General features: G+C 41.5%; 2 protein-coding genes across 33 annotated transcripts in view; one reads left to right on the forward strand and one right to left on the reverse strand.

Annotated features, from left to right (window-relative positions):
• The window catches only part of LOC309515241 (uncharacterized protein), an 88,984-nt gene that overhangs the window by 59,905 nt on the left and 3,180 nt on the right, over positions 1-25,899 (forward strand). For 4 of the 12 annotated variants that reach the window (XM_082192949.1, XM_082192945.1, XM_082192946.1 and 1 more), the window contains 2 exons: positions 8,699-8,804; positions 15,065-15,143. The exons of 6 other annotated variants lie outside the window; for them this stretch is intronic. In XM_082192949.1, the coding sequence (XP_082049075.1) occupies positions 8,699-8,804; positions 15,065-15,143 (185 nt within the window). Of the gene's footprint in view, positions 1-8,698; positions 8,805-15,064; positions 15,144-23,054; positions 23,187-25,899 lie in introns of all 12 variants that reach the window. 2 more of the 12 variants (XM_082192948.1, XR_014212345.1) reach the window with 2 other exon arrangements.
• Positions 1-25,899, reverse strand: part of ARPP21 (cAMP regulated phosphoprotein 21) — a 241,559-nt gene that overhangs the window by 5,663 nt on the left and 209,997 nt on the right. For all 21 annotated transcript variants that reach the window (XM_082192791.1, XM_082192792.1, XM_082192793.1 and 18 more), the window contains one exon: positions 24,701-24,827. In XM_082192791.1, the coding sequence (XP_082048917.1) occupies positions 24,701-24,827 (127 nt within the window). The remainder of the gene's footprint in view (positions 1-24,700; positions 24,828-25,899) is intronic.

A 25,899-nucleotide genomic window follows, 5' to 3' on the forward strand; every position in this document is an offset into this window, starting at 1 on the left:
GCTTGTGTCCTATGGACCTTAGGTTGCCGACCCCTGTTCTGCATGCTCAACCCTGCGTGCCGTTGCCTATTTTTAGGTAGCCTAGATATAAGTATGGTAAGGAAAGGACGGGGCAAAATGGAAAGGCAGGATGGAACTTATTCAAAGTACTTATACGTTTCAGGAGCCAGTGTGGTGGTGTGGTTAAGAGCGGAAGTCTCGTAATCTGAGGAACCAGGTTCGCGTCTCCGCTCCTGGGAAAGGGAAAGGAATGGAAAGGAGAATGTTAGCCGCTTTGAGACTCCTGAAGGGGAGTGAAAGGCGGGATATCAAATCCAAACTCTTCTTCTTCTACAGGAAAAACTGGCAGGGTATAGTGGAAGCCGTAGAAGTATGAAACAGGTTTTCCTCCATGCTTTTGCTGTTCCTCATTAGCTTTCATACTACATCTAGTGTACTCCTTGAAAGCCTCTTTACTATCCCCCGAGTACATACATACAGGGCTTATTTTCCAACGGCAGCACACATCAGATGAACCACCCTATTACCGCAAGCTCTGGGGCCTCTTTACTGCAATTATATCATCCTCCATGTTATATCTGCTACAAAGACAGGGTGTCTCTCCCCTCCCCTTAATCAGGACAAACATGAGACACATTGTTAAATGGCCAGAGAAATGAGCCGTGCATGGATTTTCAATGAGTGCCTCCGAGGAAAAAGGGAGTATTGGATTTCCCGTGTAAATGGACGAGGCTGTCATCTTATTGAGGTAATTCTCTGAACTTTTATGATCCGTATCACTATGCAGACAGTCAGAAAATTTAAAGCACCCCCAGAGGGAGCGTTGCTGTATGAAAGGCTCACCACTGTTTTAATTTCTTAATGAGCCTATGGTGCTTAAATGACAAAGCACAGCAGTTGCACACCTCTGCCAGCCATGTAACCCAGGAGTGTAATTAAAATAGGTTTGCTGCTTTCATTATCTCAATCTAGATCCTTTTGCAAATAACAAGTCTATTTTGGAAGGGCCAGGCCCCCCCTTCCTCTTCTAGATTTAGCTTTGGAGGCAAATGTCAGCCCAAAATCCCAGGCCTGAATCCTGCTTTCCTTTAAGATAAAGGATTTTACTGGCCTTTGCAGACTAGCAGACTTAGCTTTGACTTTAGCCCTGGGGCAGATTCTGAGGCTTTTTAATCTATTCATATAAATGTCCGTGCCACAGAACAGTAAAATCCCGCTCCCTCAAGTTTAAGTGGCTTAGGAAAAGATAACCCATTGTCAAGAGTGATTTACAATTTTTAGTACCATGCTGTCACCGTGGCCTTCAGAAATATTCCACAAGTACCGAAGCATTGCAGGGCCTCTGGTTTCTTCCACTTACAAGTGGCCACCACACAAGCCTCACATAAGTCATTCTATACAAATGTGCTATATCTGCAAATAGGCTGCCAGGCTCTAAGTCACGTACGGACAGTCTTGCCTAATCACCAATTATATCCCCATGAACACCATGAACAGAGGGACTCCTCCTTAGCCCCCTTTTGCCAGAAAACTACCAAAGTATTGCTCCAGGCACATGTGATCCAGGTTAAGCCGCTCTGAGCCCTGCCTTGGCTGGGGAGGGCGGGGTATAAATAAAAAATGATGATGATGTTATCATTGGCTTGCCTTCAGTGTAATGTCTTATTTTATTGCAAGATAGAGGACAGGGACTTTCTTTGGTGATTTGTAAGCTGCTCTGGGAGACTTGTCTTTTTTGGGGATGAAGAGCAGGATTAAAATACACTTTCTTCAGTTATATAACTAATTAATTGTGCCTAGTCTGAAGGAAGTAGTGTAGGATTGCAGCCTTAATGTGTTTAGTCACAGTGCAAAGGGCAGTGTGTGTTAGTGGATGCCATCTTTGAGATTCCTGCTTGGCTAAAGATTTATTATTTGGCTTGGGGATACTCACTACTTTTCAGTTTCTGTCATTCAATGGTAAAGCAAGAATAATGAGCCACTTAATTGTGTCATGACTGCGCGATTAAACAAGGCTTGTGAAACACCTAGCACAGATTTTAAAAACTAGTACATTAACATTGTATACATATACCCTGAGAGTAGATTTACAGTAGAGAGTGGCAACAGCAGTAAGAGATCCTGAATTCATTTTTCACACCCTCAAATGCCAAAGAACTTCAGTCCTGATAGTCCCAAAGAGATAATACGTACAATGTGGCATTAACAACACTACACACTACACTAGAAGAGATGTTTTAGAATTAATATGATATCTAAAATTGAAAACTGTCTTTGGCATTTCCCAAGATTATGATTCAGGAACCTCCAGGTATGTACTACCGTCATCACCATATCCAAATATTCATATTTTTGAAAAGGAGGTTTGAAGAAATATTGCATCTGGCAGTTTGTTAAATTGTACGTTAAAAGCAACATTGGCATTGGAAGCACTGAAAAACAATTCCAATTTTGTGATTAAGCCCACAGACAAAGGAGCTACATATAGTTATTTTGGAAGAGAGGGGATTATTTGAAGGGAGTATAAAGACAATTCAATGATTCTTCCTGCTACATGCACATTAAGCATAATTCTACAAAAGACATAAGGATTATTATTAAACTACTGCTACTGGTAAAAGAGGCAGAAGCTTTCGGATATATAAATAAGATGCACAGTATTTAAGTAGATGGTTCCAGTTTGTTACGTATTACCAAAGATACAAAAAATACTCCCTACTACGGGAACACAGACTCTTATCAGGATCTTTTTTGGAACCTATACCTTGGTTCCACTTTGTTTGGATTGGTAAAACTCCTTTCCAGCTAGTTTCTTCTGCAAGATTCCAGACGCATATTTACAAAGAGAAACATGTCTTTGCAGCCTTGCAGGGCAAAACCAACACAGGCCAGGAAGATATACAACAGGGAAAATGATCAGCATAAAAAGAACCAGGCACAACTACTACTTTTCTACTCAAAAGTTCTTCTTTAAAAGTAAACACCTGCTGCCATGACTGCTACATACAGTGAGGGGGGGAAAGTATTTGATCCCCTGCTAAATTTGCCCGTTTGCCCTCTGACGAAGAAAGGACCAGTCCATAACTTTAATGGTAGGTTTATTGTAGCTGTGAGAGACAGAATAACAACAGGAAAGCCCCCAGAAACCCAGAAGACAAAAGTCAGAGATTGATGTGCATTATAATGAGTGAAAGAAGTATTTGATCCCCTATCAACCAGCCAGATGTCAGGCTACCTGGTATCTTCACTGTATGTAACGAGCTGAGATTAGAAGCACCTGCTGTAAAGAAGAGGTCTTACCTGTAATCCCAGCTTGTTACAGTACCTGTACAAATGACACCTGTAGACAGAAGCAATCAATCCAGCAGATTCAAAACTAGCCACCATGACCAAGACCAAAGAGCTGTCCGAGGATGTCAGGGACAAGATTGTAGACCTGCACAAGGCTGGACTGGGCTACAAGACTATTGCCAAGCAGCTTGGTGAGAAAGTGACAACAGCTGGTGCAATAATTCGCAAATGGAAGAAACACAAAATAATTGTCAACCTCCCTTGGTCTGGGGCTCCATGCAAGATCTCATCTCGTGGAGTTGCAATGATCAGGAGACCAGTGATGAAGCAGCCCAGAACTACACGGGGGGAACTTGTCAATGATCTCAGGGCAGCTGGGACCATAGTCACCATGAAAACAGTTGGTCACACACTATGCTGTGAAGGACTGAGATTTTGCAGAGCCTGCAAGGTCCCCTTGCTCAAGACAGCACATGTACAGGCCCGTCTGCAGTTTGCCAATGCACATCTGAATAAACCAGAGGAGAAGTGGGTTGTGGTCAGATGAGACCAAAACCAAGCTCTTTGGCATCAACTCAATTTGCCGTGTTTGGAGGAGGAGGAATGCTGCCTACGACCCCAAGAGCACCATCCACACCGTCAAACATGGAGGGGAACATATTATGCTTTGGGGGTGTTTTTCTGCTAAGGGGACGGGACACCTTCACCGCATCGAAGGGACGATGGACGGGACCATGTATCGTCAAATCTTGGGAGAGCACCTCCTTCCCTCAGCCAGGGCATTGAAAATGGGTCAAGGATGGGTATTCCAGCATGCCAATGACCCAAAACACATGGCCATGGCAACAAAGGAGAGTGGCTCAAGAAGAAGCACATTAAGGTTCTGGAGTGGCCTAGCCAGTCTCCAGACCTTAATCCCATCGAAAATCTGTGGAGGGAGCTGAAGGTTCGAGTAGCTACACATCAGCCTCGAAATCTTACTGACTTGGAGAGGATCTGCAAAGAGGAGTGGGACAAAAAAAACCTTCTGAGATGTGTGCAAACCTGGTGGCCACCTACAAGAAACTTCTGACCTCTGTAATTGCCAACAAGGGTTTTGCCACCAAGTACTAAGTCATCTTTTGCAAAGAGATCAAATACTTATTTCACTCATTATAATGCACATCAATCTCTGACTTTTGTCTTCTGGGTTTCTGGGGTTTTTCCCGTTATTCTGTCTCTCACAGCTACAATAAACCTACCATTAAAATTATGGACTGGTCATTTCTTTGTCAGAGGGCAAACGGGCAAATTTAGCAAGGGATCAAATACTTCCCTCTCCTCACCGTACATGCAATTTCCTGAGCTGCTCAATCAAAATACAAAGCCTGGGAAGGTCTTTGTTTACTTCAATGGGAAAATTCCCTTTATCTTAAAATATACCACACCCCTGCAGTGAAGCTTGCCATTAATGCAGGATGTGGCTAATTTTCTCTGGTGCTAATGATATCAGAATTCTCTCAAATTGTGGAAGATCAAAACACTCTTAAGCTGGTGGCACTCTTCTTAGTTTCACTGAACATAGCAAGTGTGGCAAATAGTCTTAGAATTATTATGTCAAAGATTCCTCTATTTAGCTAGAGCTGCACAAGAGCAGAGCTTTGAACTAGTATCCTCTGTAGATTATTATTGTTGGTGTATTATCTCCTAATGCTATTGATTTTAAAATGCCCTTTGGTTCTGGTATAGAAATCCCAACCTCCCAAGACTTGTTTTCAGCTAAGCAGCGGTATATTTATAGTAACACTGTCACTAAAAGGGCTCTGTTCATCTGCACTTACTGAACCCAACATGCAACTACATCATTCTAGGGGGATGTAAGCTTACCTGTGTATTGCTGCAGTGCAAAACTAGAACATATTTCTGTTACAGTGGTGCCCCGCAAGACGAATGCCTCACAAGACGGAAAACTCGCTAGACGAAAGAGTTTTCCGTTTTGGAGGTGCTTCGCAAAACAAATTTCCTATGGGCTTGCTTTGCAAGACGACAATGTCTTGCAAGTTCCTGCTGGTTTTTTTTTCCCTTCCCCCCCTTTTTCTAAGCCGCTAAGCCGCTTTTCAGCTGATCCGATCAGCAGATAAGCTGCTAAAAGCCGCTAATAGCGCTAATCCTTCAATGGGCTTGCTTCGCAAGACGAAAAAACCGCTAGACGAAGAGAATCACAGAACGGATTCTTTTCGTCTTGCGAGGCACCACTGTAGCTTGCTTCCAACTGAGAAAACTCCTTTCTACTAAACACAACAGTACACTAAAGTGGGGATTGCAAAATTAAGTATAGTAGTCTTAAAACATATTGCATATTTTGGCCATGTAATCTCGAATGTTTGCAAAAGAAGGCCTTTATAATCCCGGCCTCCTCCCCCTAGTGAATTTTTGTCTCTTTCGCAATTTAAACCAGGACCACTAACAGGGCCCCCAGACTCTTAGCTTTATTTAATTTTTTAAAGTACATCAACCAGACACTTTTAAAGAAAGTTATAAAACAAAACAAGACGGAGGCTTTGGCACTTGGCAGCAGCATTCCTCAGTACAGTACAGGTAACCGCTTTCCCTGTTGCTAAGCAAGAGGAGGAAGGAATTTTGAATATCCCCATCTGGGACTTAGGAGGAGGCTAGAACAGCAGAAAAAGCAAAAGCAGCTGGACATAGGAGGATAGTGGAGTTTGCTTATGTACTTTCCTAATGCCCACATTATTTCATTCAATCTGCAGTTAGGATGCCTGTACAGAATTAGACACAACTGGCTGGCTTTGTTTCAGTGGGCAGTAAGTCCTTTGAAATAAATGGTGCTTTCTTCCTACTGGAGAAAAAAAAAAAGGCAATATTGCAGTGTCTCTTTTCTCAATTATCCATTTCCCCCCACCAGCTGCTACTGGTCTGCTATTTATTAATATACAGTAACCATAAATCAAAAAACCTGGTAACCTTAATTATGCAGTAATTTCGCTCCACCTCAGTTTCTTCAGCAGGGCGTGAATAAAATATTTTGGTCATGCTAACTCATCAAACTACCATTCAAACAAAAACTTACACTGTTGAGTGGTAAACTAGTTTCAATTAGTCTTCATTTCTACCAGCAGAAAAAGCCAAAACAAAAAGCGCTTGTGGTATGTGTCCATGATTTGCGTAATAAAAACATATATATTTGAAAGCAATTTTTTAAAATTAAGGTAGGTTGGCATTTCAGCTTATTTTCTATTTTCTCTCCAAGGGAACAGTAGGTAAGGTCAATCCTGTAGCTTATGTGAGGAAATTGAATGAGAGATGGCTCCTAGGAGATGTGGCATTATTAACAAGAACACAAGACAGGGCACAGTTGAACAATTTAAATATAAATGATCACACTTGGGTTTGGTGTTGTTTTTTTTACATCAGAATAGGGAACGCGAGAGAGCTTTCATTTGACACAATTGTATCTGAGTAGGTATTTAAATGGGGAAGAAATGAATGGAGAACTACGGATTCGAGCAAGCTAAGGAACCACTTCCCCATTGCAAGAAAGCACCTCGTCTGTTCTTTTTCTCATACAAAAAAGCACTTCCAAAACACAGTGCAGCTTTGAGAATGTCTTGATATTGGAAAATGGTTTCCTATTGAAAGCCAACCTTGCGCCTGCTGTTTCTCGGCTTTATGCTCCTTCAGGTACCCTTCTGTTTTTATGCTTCAAAATACCCCTTGCATTTTCAAACACACATTTTTTTTTTATTAAGTTAAATATTAAGGGTACCTTTTATATAACATGAAACTCAAGGCAGCCACAGAATTCTGAAAAGAAACATTCATTTTTGTTTCTTATTTAAAAAATGAGCCTTTCTGGGGCTGTGACCGTAAGGCGAAGCAACTGCAATTATTTTCGCTTGCAACATTCTAAATCAGGGGCTTCAATTATAGCAGTATAATTTAGGGAAATTGGCTTGTCTCCAGTCCTGGAAACTATCTGTAGCCCTAAACCTGGTGCAAATGCATTACCAGTGCAATCCATGCATGAATATCGGAACTAAATGAGTACAACATTCCAGGTCAATGTATACTTACTTAGGAGTAAGCACAATGAAGCTCAGAGGAACTGACTTCCAAGCAAACATCTACATGGAAACAATGAAAGCTAGTGAGAGCACTGGTTCCATCTGACTCGGTATTGTCTACACAGACTGGTAGCACCTTTCCAGAGTCTGAGGCAGGAAACACTGCCAGCTCCAACAGGAGATGCCAGGAACTGAACCTCAGAATGTTTGCATACAGACCAGATGCTCTAGCACTGCGCCACAGCCCTTGAACACTGCCTAGGCAGACGTTCTCAGTATTCTGAAATCCTTGGATTTTATAAGAGACAAAAGCGTCACCCAGCCAATAAATGACACAAGCAAGAACAGAGTGAAAGAAAGAAAAATGTTTCATGCTGTTGAGCTCACTAACGCCAAAGGACAGTCTGCGGCTTTGTGGAGATGAGGGTAGTAAAGATATTTCCACCAAAGCCAGCATTGTGCGAAACAAAAACAATTTTGCATTGTTGGCAAATGCAGTCTCTATAAGCTATGTCCCCCAAATATGATATCTGATTTTAAACTTGTATTTAACTCAAGCTTATCATCAGAGGAAGACTTGTCAGTGGGCAAATGTCTATGCATTTGGGGGTGACAGAGAGAGGTCTTTGCAACCACATTTGAAGAATACATTTATGAAGGGGCAGGTTATGGATTTGTTTTGTTCTTGTTCGTGCTTTTATTGTGTATTTTGTGTTTTTATGCTGCGAACCAGCCCCTGGTAGGCAGGGAAGAGGCAGCAGCATGCTTTTCTCTTAAAACAATCTACTGACCACATGAGGCTGCCCAGAATTTATTAGAACACACACTAACTGATTACATTTAAATGCAAGGTACTCAAATTGCCAGTATGGTTCTCCTTATCTGGGTTGGGATCATGGGTTGGGGGCTTTAGCGCTTTGCCCTCTGTGGTGGTCTTGCTTCTGACTGGGGGTGGGGAGGGCACACCTGCAATTTACATTGTGATGAAGTCTCCCATTTGCGTCAATGGGAGGTTTCCATCCTCTATGCACAGGACACCCAATCTGAATCTGGGTAACAGTGGCGGGCAATGGGTTCAAGTATCTTGTCCCTCCTCCCTACTAGACTCCATGTTTCTGTGCCCTGGAAGCCCTGGACCGGTTATTTTCACAATCAAGTCAATGGGGGCAGATATGATCTGGCATTGGTGGTGATGGGGAAACGGTACAGCATTTTTGCCGTTTTAAGGATATTTATTTTATCAGAACTGACTTGTTTGTATGCACAGGCTTTCTCTCTTTCCCCCTCCGATTCCTGCAGCACCTCACTTTTCCTTACCTCCTGTCATTCAACTTTCTGTTCAGCTGCTTGGGGACATTGAACATTGAAAAGCACATTGTAGCTGCAAGAGGAAGTGGGAATGAGCTCTTCCAACTTCTCCCTTCTCATACCTTTATCTACTTTCCAAAGGTAACCACCCTAATAACACCAGAAAGGGGACAACAAGAGGTGCTCTCAAATGTCTTGAAGGCCACTTGTGCACATCATGTTGGTGACCCAGAGTTTTTTAGGGAGGATGGCACTGCCGGCGGAGCTGGAGGAGGCGGGCAGCAGCTGGAGGGGGGCTCCTCTGGTGGGGAAGAGGCAGAGGCTGGACACAGCGCCTCCTGGCTCAGCTGGCCACTGTGCCGCGGTGGCCATGGCAGACAGAGGCTCCAGGCGCGGCACTGCTTTGGCGTGGCATGGCGGAGGCGGGCGAGGGCAGTCAGATGATGCCGGGAGGCGCCACGTCCAGCCTCCACCTCTTCCCTGGCGCCCTCCAGAACTTGGTGCCCCTGCGTCTCGTGCCACTAGCCTCTATGGTTCTGGCCACACATACAGATCCTTCACAACTCCTTTTATGCAAGCAGGATAACAATAGTTTTTTTGTTTCGTCTGAACTGGAAAATTGTTTTTAACAGCTTCATGATATTAAACCAACTTAAAACCATGGTTTAATATTCTGGGTTTGCTCCAAAGCTGTTAGCCATAGTTTATCAGTATCAGATGGAATGGGAAACTTTATTTAATGGGAGACCTCCTGGGAGGAAACAGAGAGGCTGAGTGAATGGCTAAAAGGCTTGTCCATATTTTTGGCTTATTGAGATATGATTATTTAGACCAAGTCAATGAATTTATTCCTCTGCAAAAACTAATATTAAAAGCACTTAAAATAGGTAACTACACAAAAAAGCACTTTAGTTTTTTAGGAGGGTAGTGGTATATGATTATATTAATTCATCCAAAGCTTGGACAGCATTTGCAGAAAGATCAGCTCCCACCAAGATCCACCAAACCACAAATCACCACTACAATATGTAATTAAAAGTAACAAATGTTTTTCCTAATGACAAGGAAATGTAATATGCAGAATAAAATGTTCCTTATGGTTTTAGCTATTGTCCTATTTTGGTGAATAATGTGACATTAAAACAAAAGGATATGGCAATTTAATCCTCAAGTTAAGATATATATTCCTAGCAAATATATCATTCCTAACTTCAAAAGCTGCCTTCTTTAGAGCTTGTTTCTTCAATATCTCACTTTATATTAGAACAAAAACTTCTGCAAAAGTGTAAGCAAATTAGGCTGCAAGTAATGAACAAATAAATATTCCATAAGAATTTTAGCAAGGCTTTGGTTTTGTATATAGAAATTGTAATGTTTAAAGGGGGGACAGATAAATCTAATGTTCAATCATTGGATATGTCTAGATGTAGCAAAGCTCTTGAATTGGATACCAATAATATTCATAATGAATGGATGCTTAGTACCCCAAAGAGCTCATTTGCTCTTTGTCCACATGCCTTGACTTAAGCATGGCTTTCTTTCCTTAACCACAGTTAAGCACTGTTTGTGTGAGATGTTGCTGAGCTAATTCCCATCATCCTTGACCATTGGCCATGTTGTCTGGGGCTGATGGGACTTGGAGTAGAGCAACAACTACAGGAAATCAGGTTGGCTACCCCTGATTTAGCACATTTATACCTCATTTTTCTTCCACCACAAAATGAAAGGCAACTTCCATGAGGTTCTCATATGGTCTCCCATTAAGGCATTGGCCAGTCCCAGACCTGCTTATCTTTAGCAAAGTGGCTGTGTTATAGACTCTCAGGTCATGCCCTGCTTGTTGAAAGAGAAAGACACTTTTATCTGCTGTACGGTATCTAACTAATTTTGTTTGTGTAGCAATTTACAGCATAGGAGTTGTTAGGGGTTAGTTAGTAGGAAGATGGGTAATGTTTCTTGGCATCTTCTCCAGCAAAGAATGATGCATATAAGCCTCAGATTCTAAATGAAAATACAGTCTGCAACATAAACTATTTAAGAGGATGAAAATGAACACATTAAAAACAGGCTTCAACCACTTTTATAGTCAACTGATAAAAATAAAACCCTAATTACGACTATAAAACAAACCCCACAAATGGGCCTTCTTTATTCTGAAGCAAACTTTCCATCTTAAAATGAAATAATAAAAGTAGTCATCAGAATGTGCTTTGCATAATTTCATGTTATGATGCATTACAATTTGCACAAATAAAAGTCCCGACAGGCACCCAAAAGCAGGAAGATAACATATTGTCCCGGCAAATGATCAAAATGCTGACATTGACAGCTGTGATTTATTGAGGCAATTCAAATACACTTTGAAAGTATATTAGCTTTGCCTCTGCCCACAAAGGGCACATTTCAGCAGGGTAGACCACTCCAATGATAAATGACGTACCAGGACCCAATGAAGGCAATTGCCACATCAGATGCCCAAAGGCCCCAAATTACTGTGATAATGTGGTTTTCATGATAATGCCTCACATTTGGTGGCATCCAGAATAAGTGAAGAATAATCTTTGCTGTGCTTTGAAGGCGGGAAAGGGAGATAACATTATGACAGCGACTGTGCCTCTATAGTCACATTTTCACATTTACAATGGCTTGCAAATGGCATCTGGAATTAAACATGACCTCTGAGGTCACAGACGGTGCCCTGTCTTTGAAACCAAAAAGAAGAAAGCACTTCAGATCAGATCTTAAAAGCATAAGGATACAGAATGCCACCAGAGGAAATCTGCCCTGATGTGCCATTCAGGAGAATGAACAAATTGAGCTTTATGTATGAAGGCAACTGTGATGTGCCATAGTTAAAAAAAAGACTAAGGTTGCAATTATGTAAGGTTGCAATTATGCTCTGTATGTAAATCCCATGGAATGAGACATGTATAGGATTGTGCTGTAATAGTAAAATCCCAATTACCGTATTTTGCGCCCCATAAGACGCTCCGACCCATAAGACGCACCTAGTTTTTTTGGGGGGAAATAAAGGAAAAAAAAAATATTCCCCCCCCCCAGGTGCGGGGCTGGAAGAACCAGGTCGGGGAACAGTGGGAAGGCACGCTCTGCCTCCCCGCTGTCCCCCGAGCTTGTGGGGCTGGCGATGGGGAGAAGTGCACCAGTCCCGGGACGGCAGGCAGCTCTGTGCCGCCATCCCGAGCGGGGCGGGACTTAGCGCCCCGCTCGGGATGGCGGCGCAGAGCTGCGCTGGTCCCAGGACCGCAGGCAGCTCTGCGTGGCCACCGGGAGCGGGGTGGAGCTTCTCCCCCGGCTCCCGGTGGCCGGGCAGAGCTGCGCTGGTCCCGGGACTGCAGGCAGCTCTGCGCAACCCTCGGAGCCGGTCTCCCGAGGGTTGTGCAGAGCTTCCTGAAGCCTGGAGAGCGATAGGGGTCGGTGCGCACCGACCCCCCTAGCTCTCCAGGCTTCAGTGAAAGCCTGCATTCGCCCCATAAGACGCAGGCACATTTCCCCTTCATTTTTGGAGGGGAAAAAGTGCGTCTTATGGGGCGAAAAATACGGTAATATACTCAAGAACAAGGCAAGTGTGTATAAGATCACGAAATACCGGTAATTCATTTGCCGATTTTGGAACTGATTATCTACAGTCTCCTGAGAAGAACTGAGCCAGATTTACACCGCAATATTACATAGGATTATGTGGAAGTATTCATAGTTAAATACAAGTAAGCTCAACGAAAGCATGCTCAGAATTGCAACTATAGTTTCATATCATTTCAGTTCCATTGTCAAATTATTTTACGGATCTAATTTAACGATTAGGTAAATAGGAACATAATACGCAATGACATTGCTTGCTATCAAGCTGCATTTATTTCATGCTGCAAAGCATCTTTTAGGTTTTAGATGCATTTTCATGAATTTAACTGAGTACATGTAAAGTGTAATTTTAACAGACTTTTTATTGCTAGCTAATGAAAACTGGATGCATTCAGCATTATTTTAAGCTCAGTGCAGCGTGAAAAGAATTACTTTAATATACCATTATTGTGATGAACTTTACAACAGCTTTTAGAAAAGAAAAGACAGTAGTACAGCATGTAAATGGACATGCATTTTCTGGTTTCCCAGGGCAAAATGAAGGGCCACTTTTTGTACCCAAGTACAGATGTCAGTGTCTGAAATGCACAGGCATTGTAACAGGTATTAAAGGGGTGTGTGTGTGTGTTTTAAATTCATATTTTTCTTTCAAAATAATCACAAATGGGACCTCAGTTCTTTCAAACATAGTTGAAACATGCACACACCCTTCAGATCTGTGAATTTAGGAACAGATGGCAGCAATGATTTAACTCTTTTCAGGTTTTTAAAAAATCCATAATTACAAAACACAGGGCATGTTTCCTATAGATGCATGAAAACTGTGCTGCTGATACCATGATATTTTCAAAATGAGAACTAGACATAAAAGCCTAGGAGGAATGTTCCCTTAGCTCTTTTGCTGAGTTCCCCCATTTAATACACAATTTAACAATGTGAAGCACCTCTTATTTATACTGCTTTATTATACTACTGTTGGGGGAAAAATATATATAACTTTGGGGGATTTGCTCCAAATCTTTTGAGGAGCATAGCCTAAACTGAGTCTTATAGGACTGTTCATCAGTCATTGTTGAGCTTAATGTAACAACCATTGACAACCTTCACACTTCCCCGTTCAGCTCAAAGTAATGTATGCTGAAACTGATATTCTAATACTACTGTTGCAAAAATGTACTCCTATACTGAAGAGGAGTTAGGAATCCAGTTTTAGAGGGAATAACAAGTGGACCCACCCAGATCCACTTTCAAACTCCATTTTCCATGGTTCTCAGCACCATTGGATGCTATGATGAATTTAGACCCATTTTAGATCAAACAGGAGCCTGGACATTCTGGACTCCAGGATCCCAAAGCATTTCAGAGTTCAATACATCTCCTGGCTGCAATCTAAGTTGCTGGATTTTAGACAGTACTCTTGAATCCAATGACTGAAAAGTTATGAACCCAGCTCATCCTTTCATACACAACAGTGGAAGCAAACCCACATGCTGAAGATAGAGATAATACTTAATGCAGGACTGCCTAAGCACAATAAAGCTCACAGAATTTGCCCCTCGTTCCAATGGGCTTCCATCAAGGTTTTCCAAAACTAGTAATCACACCAAAGTGACAAACTAGGAGCAAATAGTTCTGAATCAAGTCATAATGCTAAGAATCCGTTCCAGGGGATACTTCCTGCCTCCATAAACATACAGAATATTTTTAGGATTTTAGCCAGTGCACAGAGCCAAAGTAGAGAAAAAGCTTTTCTTAGGGTCTAGTTGCCTTTGGGGCATGTAAGTGAACAGCTGCAAAATGGCAAGACTTGACTTGAAATCCTATGCGTACTTACCTGCGAGTAAGTGCAATTTACTTTGGTGGGATTTCTGAGTACATTGTGGTGGCAGTGATTGTATATTGCTCCCCGCCCCCCTCCCCGAACTGTAGAGTCTATGGTTTGAATAAAGCAACAGATCCTTCGAAAGGGCAAGGTTTCGCATAAAAAGGGAAGGATCTAAACACGAAAATAAATAAATAAATAAAAGCCACATCCTAAGCAATCCCGATGGAATAAAGTTAACTGATTTTCACAGATGAACTGTTTTATGAGAAAGAAATACATTTCCCTTTACAGTACTCCCCCCATCTATGTTGCAATATAAAGGTAAACGCTTTCCCCCAGGATCAATATATTTGCACAAACATGGCCAATATTTATATATATATCCACATATTGACAAAACTACATGTTGAAAGCTATTGTTCCATACTACATTTTCTTATAGATATTATTTCATCAGCATTACACTTCTGTCAGATAATTTTCCTCTTGTTTAGCATAGGATTTTTGATCTCTATAACTATAGGTGTATAAAGCAGAAATTTGCCAAGTTGTAATATAACTATATGGCATACTTGATCAAAGCAATTTATTTACACCCAGTTACAGATGGGTAGCCGTGTTGGTCTGCCATAGTCAAAATAAAAAAATTCCTTCCTGTAGCACCTTAAAGACCAACTAACTAACTTAGTTGGTCTTTAAGGTGCTACAGGAAGGAATTTTTTTATTTTGTATATGGCATACTGTATATGTGGTAATCCAACCATATGCACAAATTCACCTCACACTGGCAATGTGGCAAAGTGGTTTCCCATCTGGTTAACTGCATGCTGGGTTACATTACTTATGGTACTTAAATTACTTGGTAAATGCATCTATAGTAACCTTGGCCTTAATACTGGGTTGAGATTTTGTTGATTGCTTGAAATCTATTTTTAAAGTGCAGAAGTCACACTAATAAATGTTGCTTATTCCCTAGTTTAGGACTGAAGCCTTAGTGTGGTACATTTTCATGATGCATAAGGTTATCACTAGCAAGAATACAGGTCACCACTATGGTAAGATGTACTGGATTTCCATTTAAATTATGCTAGTTATTTCTAAATTTGCATCTGTACATATAAATTAGAATATGCGATTTTCATGCATATCTCTGTCCTTTGTAAGTTTCCACCCTAGGGAGAATTTATTGGAGAGTGGCTCAATTCTTTTCTTTCCTTTTTTCTTTAAAATATCTATTCAAATGCCACTGGCTGGATACCAAGTCTGTTCCTTACTTTCTTCCTGAAAACGAAGCAAATGCTGGTTGATTAATAGCAACTTGTCTCGAAACAGCAACATATGCCATTTTGCTAGTCAATTACAAGCATCTCTCTGAGGCAAACCATTCTTTTAACGTGCTCACACCTGTTTCCTCAATAAATCATAGTAGTCTATATTTACCCAGTGGGCCACATTATGCTGCAAATGAGAAGCTAGATGCAGTTCCAACTTCACAGTACCTTTGCATTATGTATCAGGAATGAATATATGAGCAACTTCTTCACTGTTTTTCCCCAAAGCTTGTACTGCCTGTGCAGTAATGGAATAAGCTATAGTACATAAAAGTGTAATGAACAACAACAACACACGTCTGAGTTTAAGAAACAGAAATCTACAACCTTAGAGGAATTGTGAAAAATGCCTATTTTTTGGGGGGTGACATATCTAGAATTTATTCTTGGAAGTAATGTCACAGTGCCAAACACATGGTGGTGCCTTTTCTTTCCTCTTCAGGGTCTGAAACAATAATGCGAGTTTCATCTTTTTGCCATATAGTTTAATTGCAAAATTAGAGAATGGTTTGGGAAAGTATTTGAAGTGTCTTCCTTTCACCACTGAATAAGCAAGTCCAGTTTTCTATATCTGGGATTAGATAAGGCCTGCCTCATTGCAGTAATTAAGCACTGGTGATCAGCATGTAGACACACACACACACACATTTTTAAAGCTTAGTAGAATCAGACTATAAGCACTTCAGTTATAGGGACCCATGACCATTAGGTCCAGTCGTGACCAACTCTGGGGTTGCGGCACTCATCTCGCTCTATAGGCAGAGGGAGCCAGGGTTTGTCCACAGACAGCTTCCAGGTCATGTGGCCAGCATGACTAAGCCACTTCTGGCGAACCAGAGCAGCACATGGAAACGCCGTTTACCTTCCCTCCGGAGCGGTACCTATTTATCTACTTGCACTTTGATGTGCTTTTGAACTGCTAGGTTGGCAGGAGCAGGGACCGAGCAACGGGAGCTCACCCCATTGCAGGGATTCGAACCGCCGACCTTCTGATCGGCAAGTCCTAGGCTCTGTGGTTTAACCCACAGCGCCACCCGCGTCCCTACTTCAGTTATATAGACATGCAAATTCTTAAGCTAAGGATCTTGTTGTCACTTTGTTTCTGTCATTTTAGTTAAGCCCATTCATTAAAATACATCTCTTGCCTCTTTGAAAGCTTGTTTATGAATAAGAGTATCAAGGCAATAATCTTCCACCCCCTGAGCAGCGGCTACAAATGCTAACTGTACATTATTAAGACAGATATATTGCCCTTCATTTGAGGAAAAACCTTTGGCGTTTGTAGAATACCCGCAAATGCCTGTCATGGAAGGAACTATGTATATTTTAAATATGTATCTGCCTCAGGTAATTGCAGCCTATTGACAGAGATGCTATTGTACGCAGTCAATTGTTCTCTGTTCTCAGGAAAAAGCAGAGATTATTTTAAAAGGAGAAAGATAATGTGTTTGAGTAACACAGGCACATTTGAATAAGAATAACCTACGTTAGGTCACAGGAACACAGCAATGAATTAAAATGCCAGAATTTTCTGCTTCTAAATTTCTGTGTTAATCTTCCTGAACACCTTAACTCTTCTAGGCTGTAGTTCAACCAATAGAGTATAATACCGTTAAGTCTTTCTTTGCTCAGTAGATTGTTTTCGTGAATGATCTAAAGCAGATTCTGTAAGATTTAGTTATTTTGGACACAATCCAACCATTGCAAGCCTCACCAGGGACCTCAGTGAGGAACTTCTGAATAGACTGGCACTCAGCAGCTATTCAGCATGAGGTGACGGCTTGCATGAACTAATAGATGGATAGTCAATCTTGCTCCTTCCACCTCCTCTCATTCCCATAGTAGTGAATCAAAGTTGCTTCCTGCCCCACCCTCCTTTACAGCAGCCCGATTCTGCCCTGAGTTTGTGACACTCTGAGTAGCAATAATCTACACACTCGGGCTGGTTCTGGTTCATGCCGCTACAATTCATCCTAGGAAACAGTGATAGGTAAAGGTAAAGGGTAAAGGGACTCCTGAACGTTAGGTCCAGTCCTGACTGACTCTGGGGTTGCGGCGCTCATCTCACTTTATTGGCCAAGGGAGCCGGCATACAGCTTCCGGGTCATGTGGCCAGCATGACTAAGCCGCTTCTGGCAAACCAGAGCAGCACATGGAAATGCCGTTTACCTTCCCGCCAGAGTGGTACCTATTTATCTACGTGCACTTTGACGCGCTTTCGAACTGCTAGGTTGGCAGGAGCAGGGACTGAGCAACAGGAGGTCACCCCATCTCGGGGATTCGAACCGCCGACCTTCTGATCAGCAAGCCCTAGGCTCTGTGGTTTAACCCACAGTGCCACCGCTGAGTAGCAGTAATCTACACACTCAGGCTGCTTCTGGTTCATGCTGCTACAATTCATCCTAGGAAACATGTACAGTGATAGGTACATGTCTACCATATGTATACCGCATTGGAGAAAGAATTCTAGGAGCAAGCTGACCCCCAAGGAATGGGTGTGGATTCTGGCAGTGCAACTTTAAGGCCCCAAGGGCTGTTTGCCTGTTTCCATGTGCATGGCTCTCTACCCTTAAACCTTAATGCCTAGATAAAAAAGGGCTAGGTTTGCATCTCTAGAAATGGCAAGATTAGCCATAGTTATGGCAAAGTCACTGTTCCACACCAAGCAAATGCCAGCTCTCCCCTTTTGCTTCTTTATGAACATAACCCACCAGGTGTTTTGCCAATTAACACTGCAGGTTCTTTAAATGATCTCTTGGCAGGGAGAAGATATTTCTACTTGAACTGAATAGAAAAACCTCCTCAAACAGCCACAAAGCCCCCCTCAAACAGCAAACCTTCTTAAACAGCAATAAAAAACCCCTCTTACACTGAGAAATAACCCCAAAGGAACAATTCCAAAGAAACAATTTACCCACCAGACCACCTTCAGCCACATACAGCACCAGATCCAGCCATAGGAAGCCTCAGCAGTGTTTGGTCCATCTTCCCACTTGACTATTTTGCTCCATTTGTACCTGTCTCAACCAGGTGGAGCTGAGTGTCTCTACAACCGTCACCTGTGCCAATTAGGGCTCCTAATCTGGGCAATCAAGCCCCACCTGGGCCAGAGTTTTCCACTGCACCAGGTAACTTAATTTTATTCTGCAGTAACTTGGCCTGCACCTACAACCCCAGTCTATCCTTTCAGCAATCAGTCTAGGGCTTGGGCCCACACTGTGTAATTCTGACTGTTCATAGACATCCCCACTAAGGCATGCAAGCAAAACTATCCCAGCCCGCCACTTGTCTCCCCCATGGACATAACATAACCACAAGGTGTAAACATACAATTCTATCACACTGTGAAGCTATTTGTACCAGAGAAGTTAAATGACTCATCCGTCTCTGGTTTCTTCATCTGGGAAGGTGAACACAAGACCAATTGCCTACTACAAAGGGGTATACTAAAGGGCATCAAAGTTTAGATTCGGAAAACGTTTTGAAGACAAGTGCTGCTAAATCATGTCCCAGGGCTGATTTCATCTATTTGTGGAGTTGGAGGGGGCTGGGGAGGGAAGAGAGACTCATTTTTATCATGCAGCCAGAAAAGCCAGACTCCGATGGTTTTGAACTACTCACAAGGAAAAGTCAAAGTTCAAAAATAAAATACTGATAGTGGCAGAAATGCAATTTGTACAGTGCAGCCTGACAAGAATGCAAGATTGTTTTTATCTTTTCTGGTCAAGAAACCTGGCATTGCTTGACAGATTTATTTGCTCAACTAGATGCTATTCCTTAAACAGAATATGTTGGGGAGATGTGGTCAAATCAAGTAACCAACATGCAGGGAAACCAAGATGAGTGCCACAGTTCAAGGGATTACTGCAGAAAGTCAACACCACATGTAATTGCCACAATAAATTCATCGTAGGAATTGAGATATTTGAATCGGGGAGATCAGAAGTTTCATCTCTTATCTTCCATGTAAAATTATATAAGAGCATTTCCTGTTATCATAACCCTTTAGTTAAAAATTTGTATTGAATATTCTTGCCTGTCCTTAATTTTTGTTTACATATGAATGTTAAAGTTAGGTTTCTTAGTAAATGGATTTAACTAACAAAGGATTAAAAAGCAATGTATGAGAAAAACATGAATGACTTATGACAAACATAAAATAAGAGCAGCACAGCCACACAATTAAAATTTTTCCAAGTTAAAAATCAAGCTGCTAAAATGGCTGCTCAAGACCAAAATGCCTTCCCACGTGGGCGCATGGGTTTTTGTGTGGAAGTACCCCAAATGAAGAGTGAGGAGCTTTGGGAGAATGTTACAGTTATAATACAGAACAAACTTTTGTATTTTGTTTGTAGGTTGCCCAGTGAATGGCAAGCTGGCATTGAAGGTGCAGGGTTCACATTTCAGAAATAAATAGAATAAATAAATGGCCAGACACAGAGCAAGGCCTCATCTGCGGGGGAAAGCACCCTAACCAAAAAGTTAATCTAAGGCCAGACACATCTTTAGTTCTGATTTTTCAAATAGAAATGTTAGCAGGGAAACGGATATGTTATTAATACTACACATGTACACTAACTGAGCGAATGATGAAAAATGCAGAGCATGGGTTGGCCAAAGATAGATCCTTTAAATGCCAGTGGGTTTAAGACATAAGCATATGCAGAATTTTTCTATGTAAGTCAGTTGGAGTTAACTTATTTAAATGCGCCCTGGAACTCTGATAATGCATCACCTGCTTGGATGGAGGATAGAGAGGCATGTGGGAAATTAGAAATTGGCCTCCAGTACACAGGGATCCGGGTGGCACTGTGGGTTAAACCACAGAGCCTAGGACTTGCTGATCAGAAGGTTTGCAGTTCGAATCCCCGCCACGGGGTGAGCTCCCGTGGCTCGGTCCCTGCTCCTGCCAACCTAGCAGTTCGAAAGCACGTCAAAGTGCAAGTAGATAAATAGGTACCGCTCCGGCGGGAAGGTAAACGGCGTTTCCGTGCGCTGCTCTGGTTCGCCAGAAGCGGCTTAGTCATGCTGGCCACATGACCCGAAAAAACTGTCTGCAGACAAATGCCGGCTCCCTCGGCCAATAAAGCAAGATGAGCGCTGCAACCCCAGAGTTGGCCACGACTGGACCTAATGGTCAGGGGTCCCTTTACCTTTACTTACACAGGTAAAGCCCATATTTTATTGTGCTGTCCACTTTTGCTGCTGCCCCACTCAGCATATGAAGCACATGGAAGGGAAAGGTTCTTGGAAAGGAAAGGTTTTTCACCTCTGCGCCATATGGTCTACACCATTCAACTTCCTACTCATGCCATGACTCGATTTGAATGGGGAGAATACTTGGAGACCCTTCCATTTCGTTTTTGCTGGAGTCCAAGTCTGTGCAATGATGCTAAAACAACTGTGCTGCATACTAACTGCAAGCCTGATAAAGTCCCTGCTAACCAATGGGCAGATTAAAAATAAACAAATCTTCCATTGACTATGGATAATGCAGATTTGCCGGAGACAGATTATTTTAATTACAATGCTGCTGATGAAATGAACTAAATCAGAGTCTAAAAAATTGAATGAAGTTGTGTAACAAAGCTTTTCATTGAGTAATAATTTAAACAAGGTGCTCCTGTGATTAATATTTTGTGAACCAGAGTATTCTGCAAATGTGTCTCACTTTTTTAACAGCCAAGCTGTATTCTCCAAAAGCACACACACACACGAGTTCTCATCCTTCTTGCAAAATGATTTATTGCTGTCAGATTGTAATCTAATTTTAGGTGAGCTCACCCCCCTCCACTGCCTTAGAGCCATTTTAACTTCATATTGCTCCCTTACCATAGCCACGAAGAAGAAAAGATACACACTCCCTCGTGCATTAAGGATGCTATCCTGACATTTTGCTTCAGCCAATTGCTCTAGAAATCATCAATATTGCTCTACTCCTAAGCAGACCTTTTCTGAGCACAACAAAAACAAATTGCTTGTATCAGAGCTTGCCTTGACCTCTATATCCCACAATGGGAAAACCATATGCTTTAACAACCTTGCAAGAGAGATGAAAGCTTCCAAGACCCCAATGGGCAGGTGAACTTTCTTTTTGTTCTACAGTGTGTAAGCTCCTAAGGCTCAGAAATTCTCATTCATTGCATTTGCTATTCTGCTGGTAGGCACTGCTAACATTCCCATGGGTTTTGCCATACTGCTTCAGCAACAAAGAGTGCTACTAAATCTTTAGGGAAGCTGCTTCGGAAACAGTCATCCGTCTAAACACAGCTTCACAACCACCTCTTATGTGATATATATTTATTGAAGTCTTACTACTTGGTATGCCTCTTACTATCCACAAAGCCATTCATGTCAACTAAATTGTTTCAGCTTATGTTTTGCTCATATGTTGCATGTGAACAGGCTCGTGTACACGCACGCATGGAACATCTCAAACCTTGTGCAAATTCTTGGACTGAGCAAACATTATTCCTCTTTGCTAGTGGGATTTGTAGCTTTCCTCAATCATACCATTTTGATTTAGCATAGCTGCTAGAGTTCCCAGCCCTGATTCCAGTTCTGTAGTTCTAGGCTCCATTTTGTATGTTATACATGTTATAAAAGTGGTTAACCCTTTGGCATGTATGTTTCTACTCTCAGCCACTGAGAGGTGGTCCACCATACCCACAGCCTGATAGGAGGGAAGGATGGCTTGCAAGACTTGTTCAAACCTCTGAACTACCTTTCCTATACTAAATTGTGGAAATCATATGTTTGTTAATAATAAAAAAGGATGCTTAAAGATTAGTTCATCCCTCTGAATAGGGTGCAGAAACTACAGCCTATAAGAAGATACAGCAGCTCTTGGTATCCAGAACTCCCAGAGAAGATCAATGCGTTATTTGGGACACCTCTTCATCACATATTACATGCTTCAATGTTATGAACATTTCAGAAAGGTTGACCCAATAAAAGATGTCATCGTATGCCCTCTGCAAAGATACAGATACCCTGAAAAGCAATTAATTACGAGACACATAATTTAGAGATCAAAGTGGTAATTTTACATGGAAGAAATACTAGAATGTACCTACATATTATTGTAACAAATGAATTACAGTGTTTCTCTCGCTCTAATGAATCGGTCAACTAGCACAGCAAAGAATACGCAGAATATACACAACAGAATTCAGGATATTCAACATTCTGGCCTGAAAATTGTCTTTTGAACATACAGTATATTAACTGTGGAACTGGCAGTGTTAAGAGGTTTTACCACCATCAAGTGGTATATAATTTTTGTTTAAATAAACAAAACAAAATATAATTAAAACTAAAATAAAATGGGTAAAACTAAGAAATGTTTTCTTATGATCAAATAACTTCCCAGAACATAGCTGGCATATTTCAGAATGTTCCATATATGATTTCTTTAAAGCGATTTCCACATTACCAATGCACAATTTAACTAATAGGTTAAATATGGATTAAGAATCACAGAGCAGAAGAAGATAATTTCATACAATATATTTTGCATTTGGTTGGAAGCCTTAATGTAAATTAGTAATAAATATGGAGCAATGCTGTTGGGACAAGTGAAGCAAAACGAGCCATTGTTTTTGCGTAAATGAATTCTCTGTCTCTCCCTTTCAGTGACTGCATTTGCTAAAAGGTATGAAATGAGGGAAAGAGTGTCACAGATATTGAGAATGCTCATCCAAACCAATATGGCAGAGCTTGGAAGTTACTGAAACAAGAAAATGGTACAAAACGTATATGCTCGTGGTAAATAGCAAATCATTATTTGTTCACGATAAATCATACAAGTCAATTATAAAGGTTTGCTGGACTAGAGTAACATGAATGATAATGGAAGGATGACAATTCTATCTCCATTATATTAGAGAGACATAGAAGTGAATGGAGACCTTGGAAGCCCTTCTTATCTCAGAACATTTAGTATGTAATATTTTTATGTTATCACAACCTCTCAAAGACTGGTTTTAATTTATTCGTGAATTCACGAGAACTTCTGATAAAAGTAGCAGCATTTTGGTAGGCAGCACACATCTTTTTATAACTGAGTTAACACTGAATAACTTGAACAGGACAGGAAACTTATAGAACCCAATGATTCTTCTTACTCTCGCGTTCCCAAGTTCTGTTTAACAGCAACACTGTGAGTATCTCACCAACCAGTGCAAACACACTCAGCAGCTTTCTTTCTTTTTGTGCCAATTGCCATTATTAGGTGCGACGTGACACAGTAGGAAAAGAGACCGGTTCACTGTGAGACCTGCTACTCACTCTCTTACAGTGTAACGGCCCCCCTTCCAACTGCTCATCACTGCAGGGATCTAGACCAACGGGGCACCACATAGACTGTAGAGACCCTTGTTCATCACGACTAACTCAAGATGGAGAAATCGAAAACAGCATAGCATTATGAAGACAAGTGGAACATTTCAGGTGGCTGTCTCCCTGTTTCAGAGTTCAGGCCCGTACACATTGCAATCACCCTTCATTGCTTTTCTCTACCAGTACCTCATTATAATGATGCTACTCAAGTTATCACTGAAATATTAACAATTCTAGTAATATACTTCATGCCCTAGCTTTGATCCAGCATTTTAAGAATTGATGCATTGAGGACATACAGACTTGCAGCGACAGAGCAAAAAAGTATGAATATCCTTTGGATATTTAGTTATTTAGGATGAAGCATTTTTAAATATTTAAGACCCTTGCAAAGGGAAGGAACGGCATGGATTTAGAAAACTATTCCATAAGTCAAGGGAAAAAACTAAGATGCAATAAGCCTGTCAAGGCAGAAAGGGAATATGCTTTTCCCACCTCATCCCCAGTGTAGATTGGAGGGTATTCTTTCCTCAATGGGCCACCATTTATCTCTGATTTTTACTGCCACACTTTTCTCCCTGAACCATGTATTTGTACATGTTTAAACTGAATAGAGTCCAGCTGAGCTCTGACAGAAGGGTCTGTGTGAAAAGATTTGACTGGCCAATGCATTGTTGTGGAATATTGTTTGAAGAAACAAATTTGGGTCAGGACTTCAGCTGGGTAAAGAATGTATGAATGAATGAATTTATTAATATGGTCACAGACCAGCTGGGTAAAGAGTTAAGGGTTTAAGTGGGGCTGGGGGTGTAATTTTGGGAGCCAAGGCTGCTTCCTCTCTTCATACACAGGCATACTGACTAGACTGCGCCACCTATGAATTCATCCAGACCCATAACTTTGAAGATCTAGCTGAAGAATCAAGTAGTAGATGAAAATACCTGCTTGCTGTGCAGTCTGTGGTATTTGTGGGCTCCGTTGTGTATTGTATTGAACAGAGGCCATGGGTCTGTACTGCTGAGTTGCTGAGGTAGGGTATTGACCAGAGGGGTAATAGTACACAGGCATCTGTGGAAAATAGGAAAGAGGAAAAATGTATTGTAAAGCCATACACAGCTCAAGCATATCAACACACAGCTCAAACATATCAATTGGATCATGTACATAATTATTCATGAAATGTAGGATTTTCGAGCTTAAAAGTCTCCTGATAATATTAGGAAAAGCTGCAAAATTGTAATTTTTTAAAAGCACATCAAATAGTCTACCAAGTGGAATATTGGCTAATCCACAGGTGTGTGTGTGTGTGTGTGTGTGTGTGTGTGTGTGTGTAATGCCAACCACCTAGAGAAAGCAAGGAACTTGCTGTTCTCTGGATTCATTACAAGTTCAGAATGACATCCTGCAAATCACCAACACTATTAGATACAGTTATATAAAAAGAATATAACATCACAGAGAAAACTGCAAGGCACAAACTACTTCATGTAACAGGGATGATTGCAAAGGTGGGGAGAAGGAACAGGAGAGACCATTGGAATCAGGTGAGAAGAGGGAATGCAGCCCCTGAGATGACTCACTGCAGAAATGGGGAAAGGAAACAAAAATCTCCAGGACCAGGAAAATTACAACAAGAAGAGGTAGCTGGTGGAAGAGCAAGTTCATCAGTTTGACAAATCCTCTAAACGTTTATGAACAAACACTGCCTGCTCTTTCTTTTTCAAAGCCTTTTGTGCTGTTTTTTGTGGGGGGGGGGTTGGAGTCCAGTGGGACCCTCTGTTTATTTCAATATGCATGCCGCTTTTTGGTGCAGTCGTGGGTGGACACTGAGGAACGTGTAAGTGGTGTACAAGTCCTACCACACATTCAGCACACACCCAGATTATGGTGTGCCAGGGCATGGATACAGAAAGGGGCATGGAAATTCGCTGCTGATTCTTTTTGTACAGGAAGTGTGCTAACAGCTTCCTTTACAGCTCTGGCAATGAGCGTAGCAACTGAGACCTAGCACATCTTTCCTACTTTAGGACCACAAAGTTCAGCTTTTAATTCATCAGGTGACAGCACAAAATGAATGCCTTGATTATCGTTACAAAGATGTCTGCAAACATGACATTAATTCTTTGCAGAAAACTGCAGG

Source organism: Podarcis vaucheri, assembly GCF_965113315.1.
Source record: "Podarcis vaucheri genome assembly, chromosome: 12".
Taxonomy (NCBI): Eukaryota; Metazoa; Chordata; class Lepidosauria; order Squamata; family Lacertidae; genus Podarcis; species Podarcis vaucheri.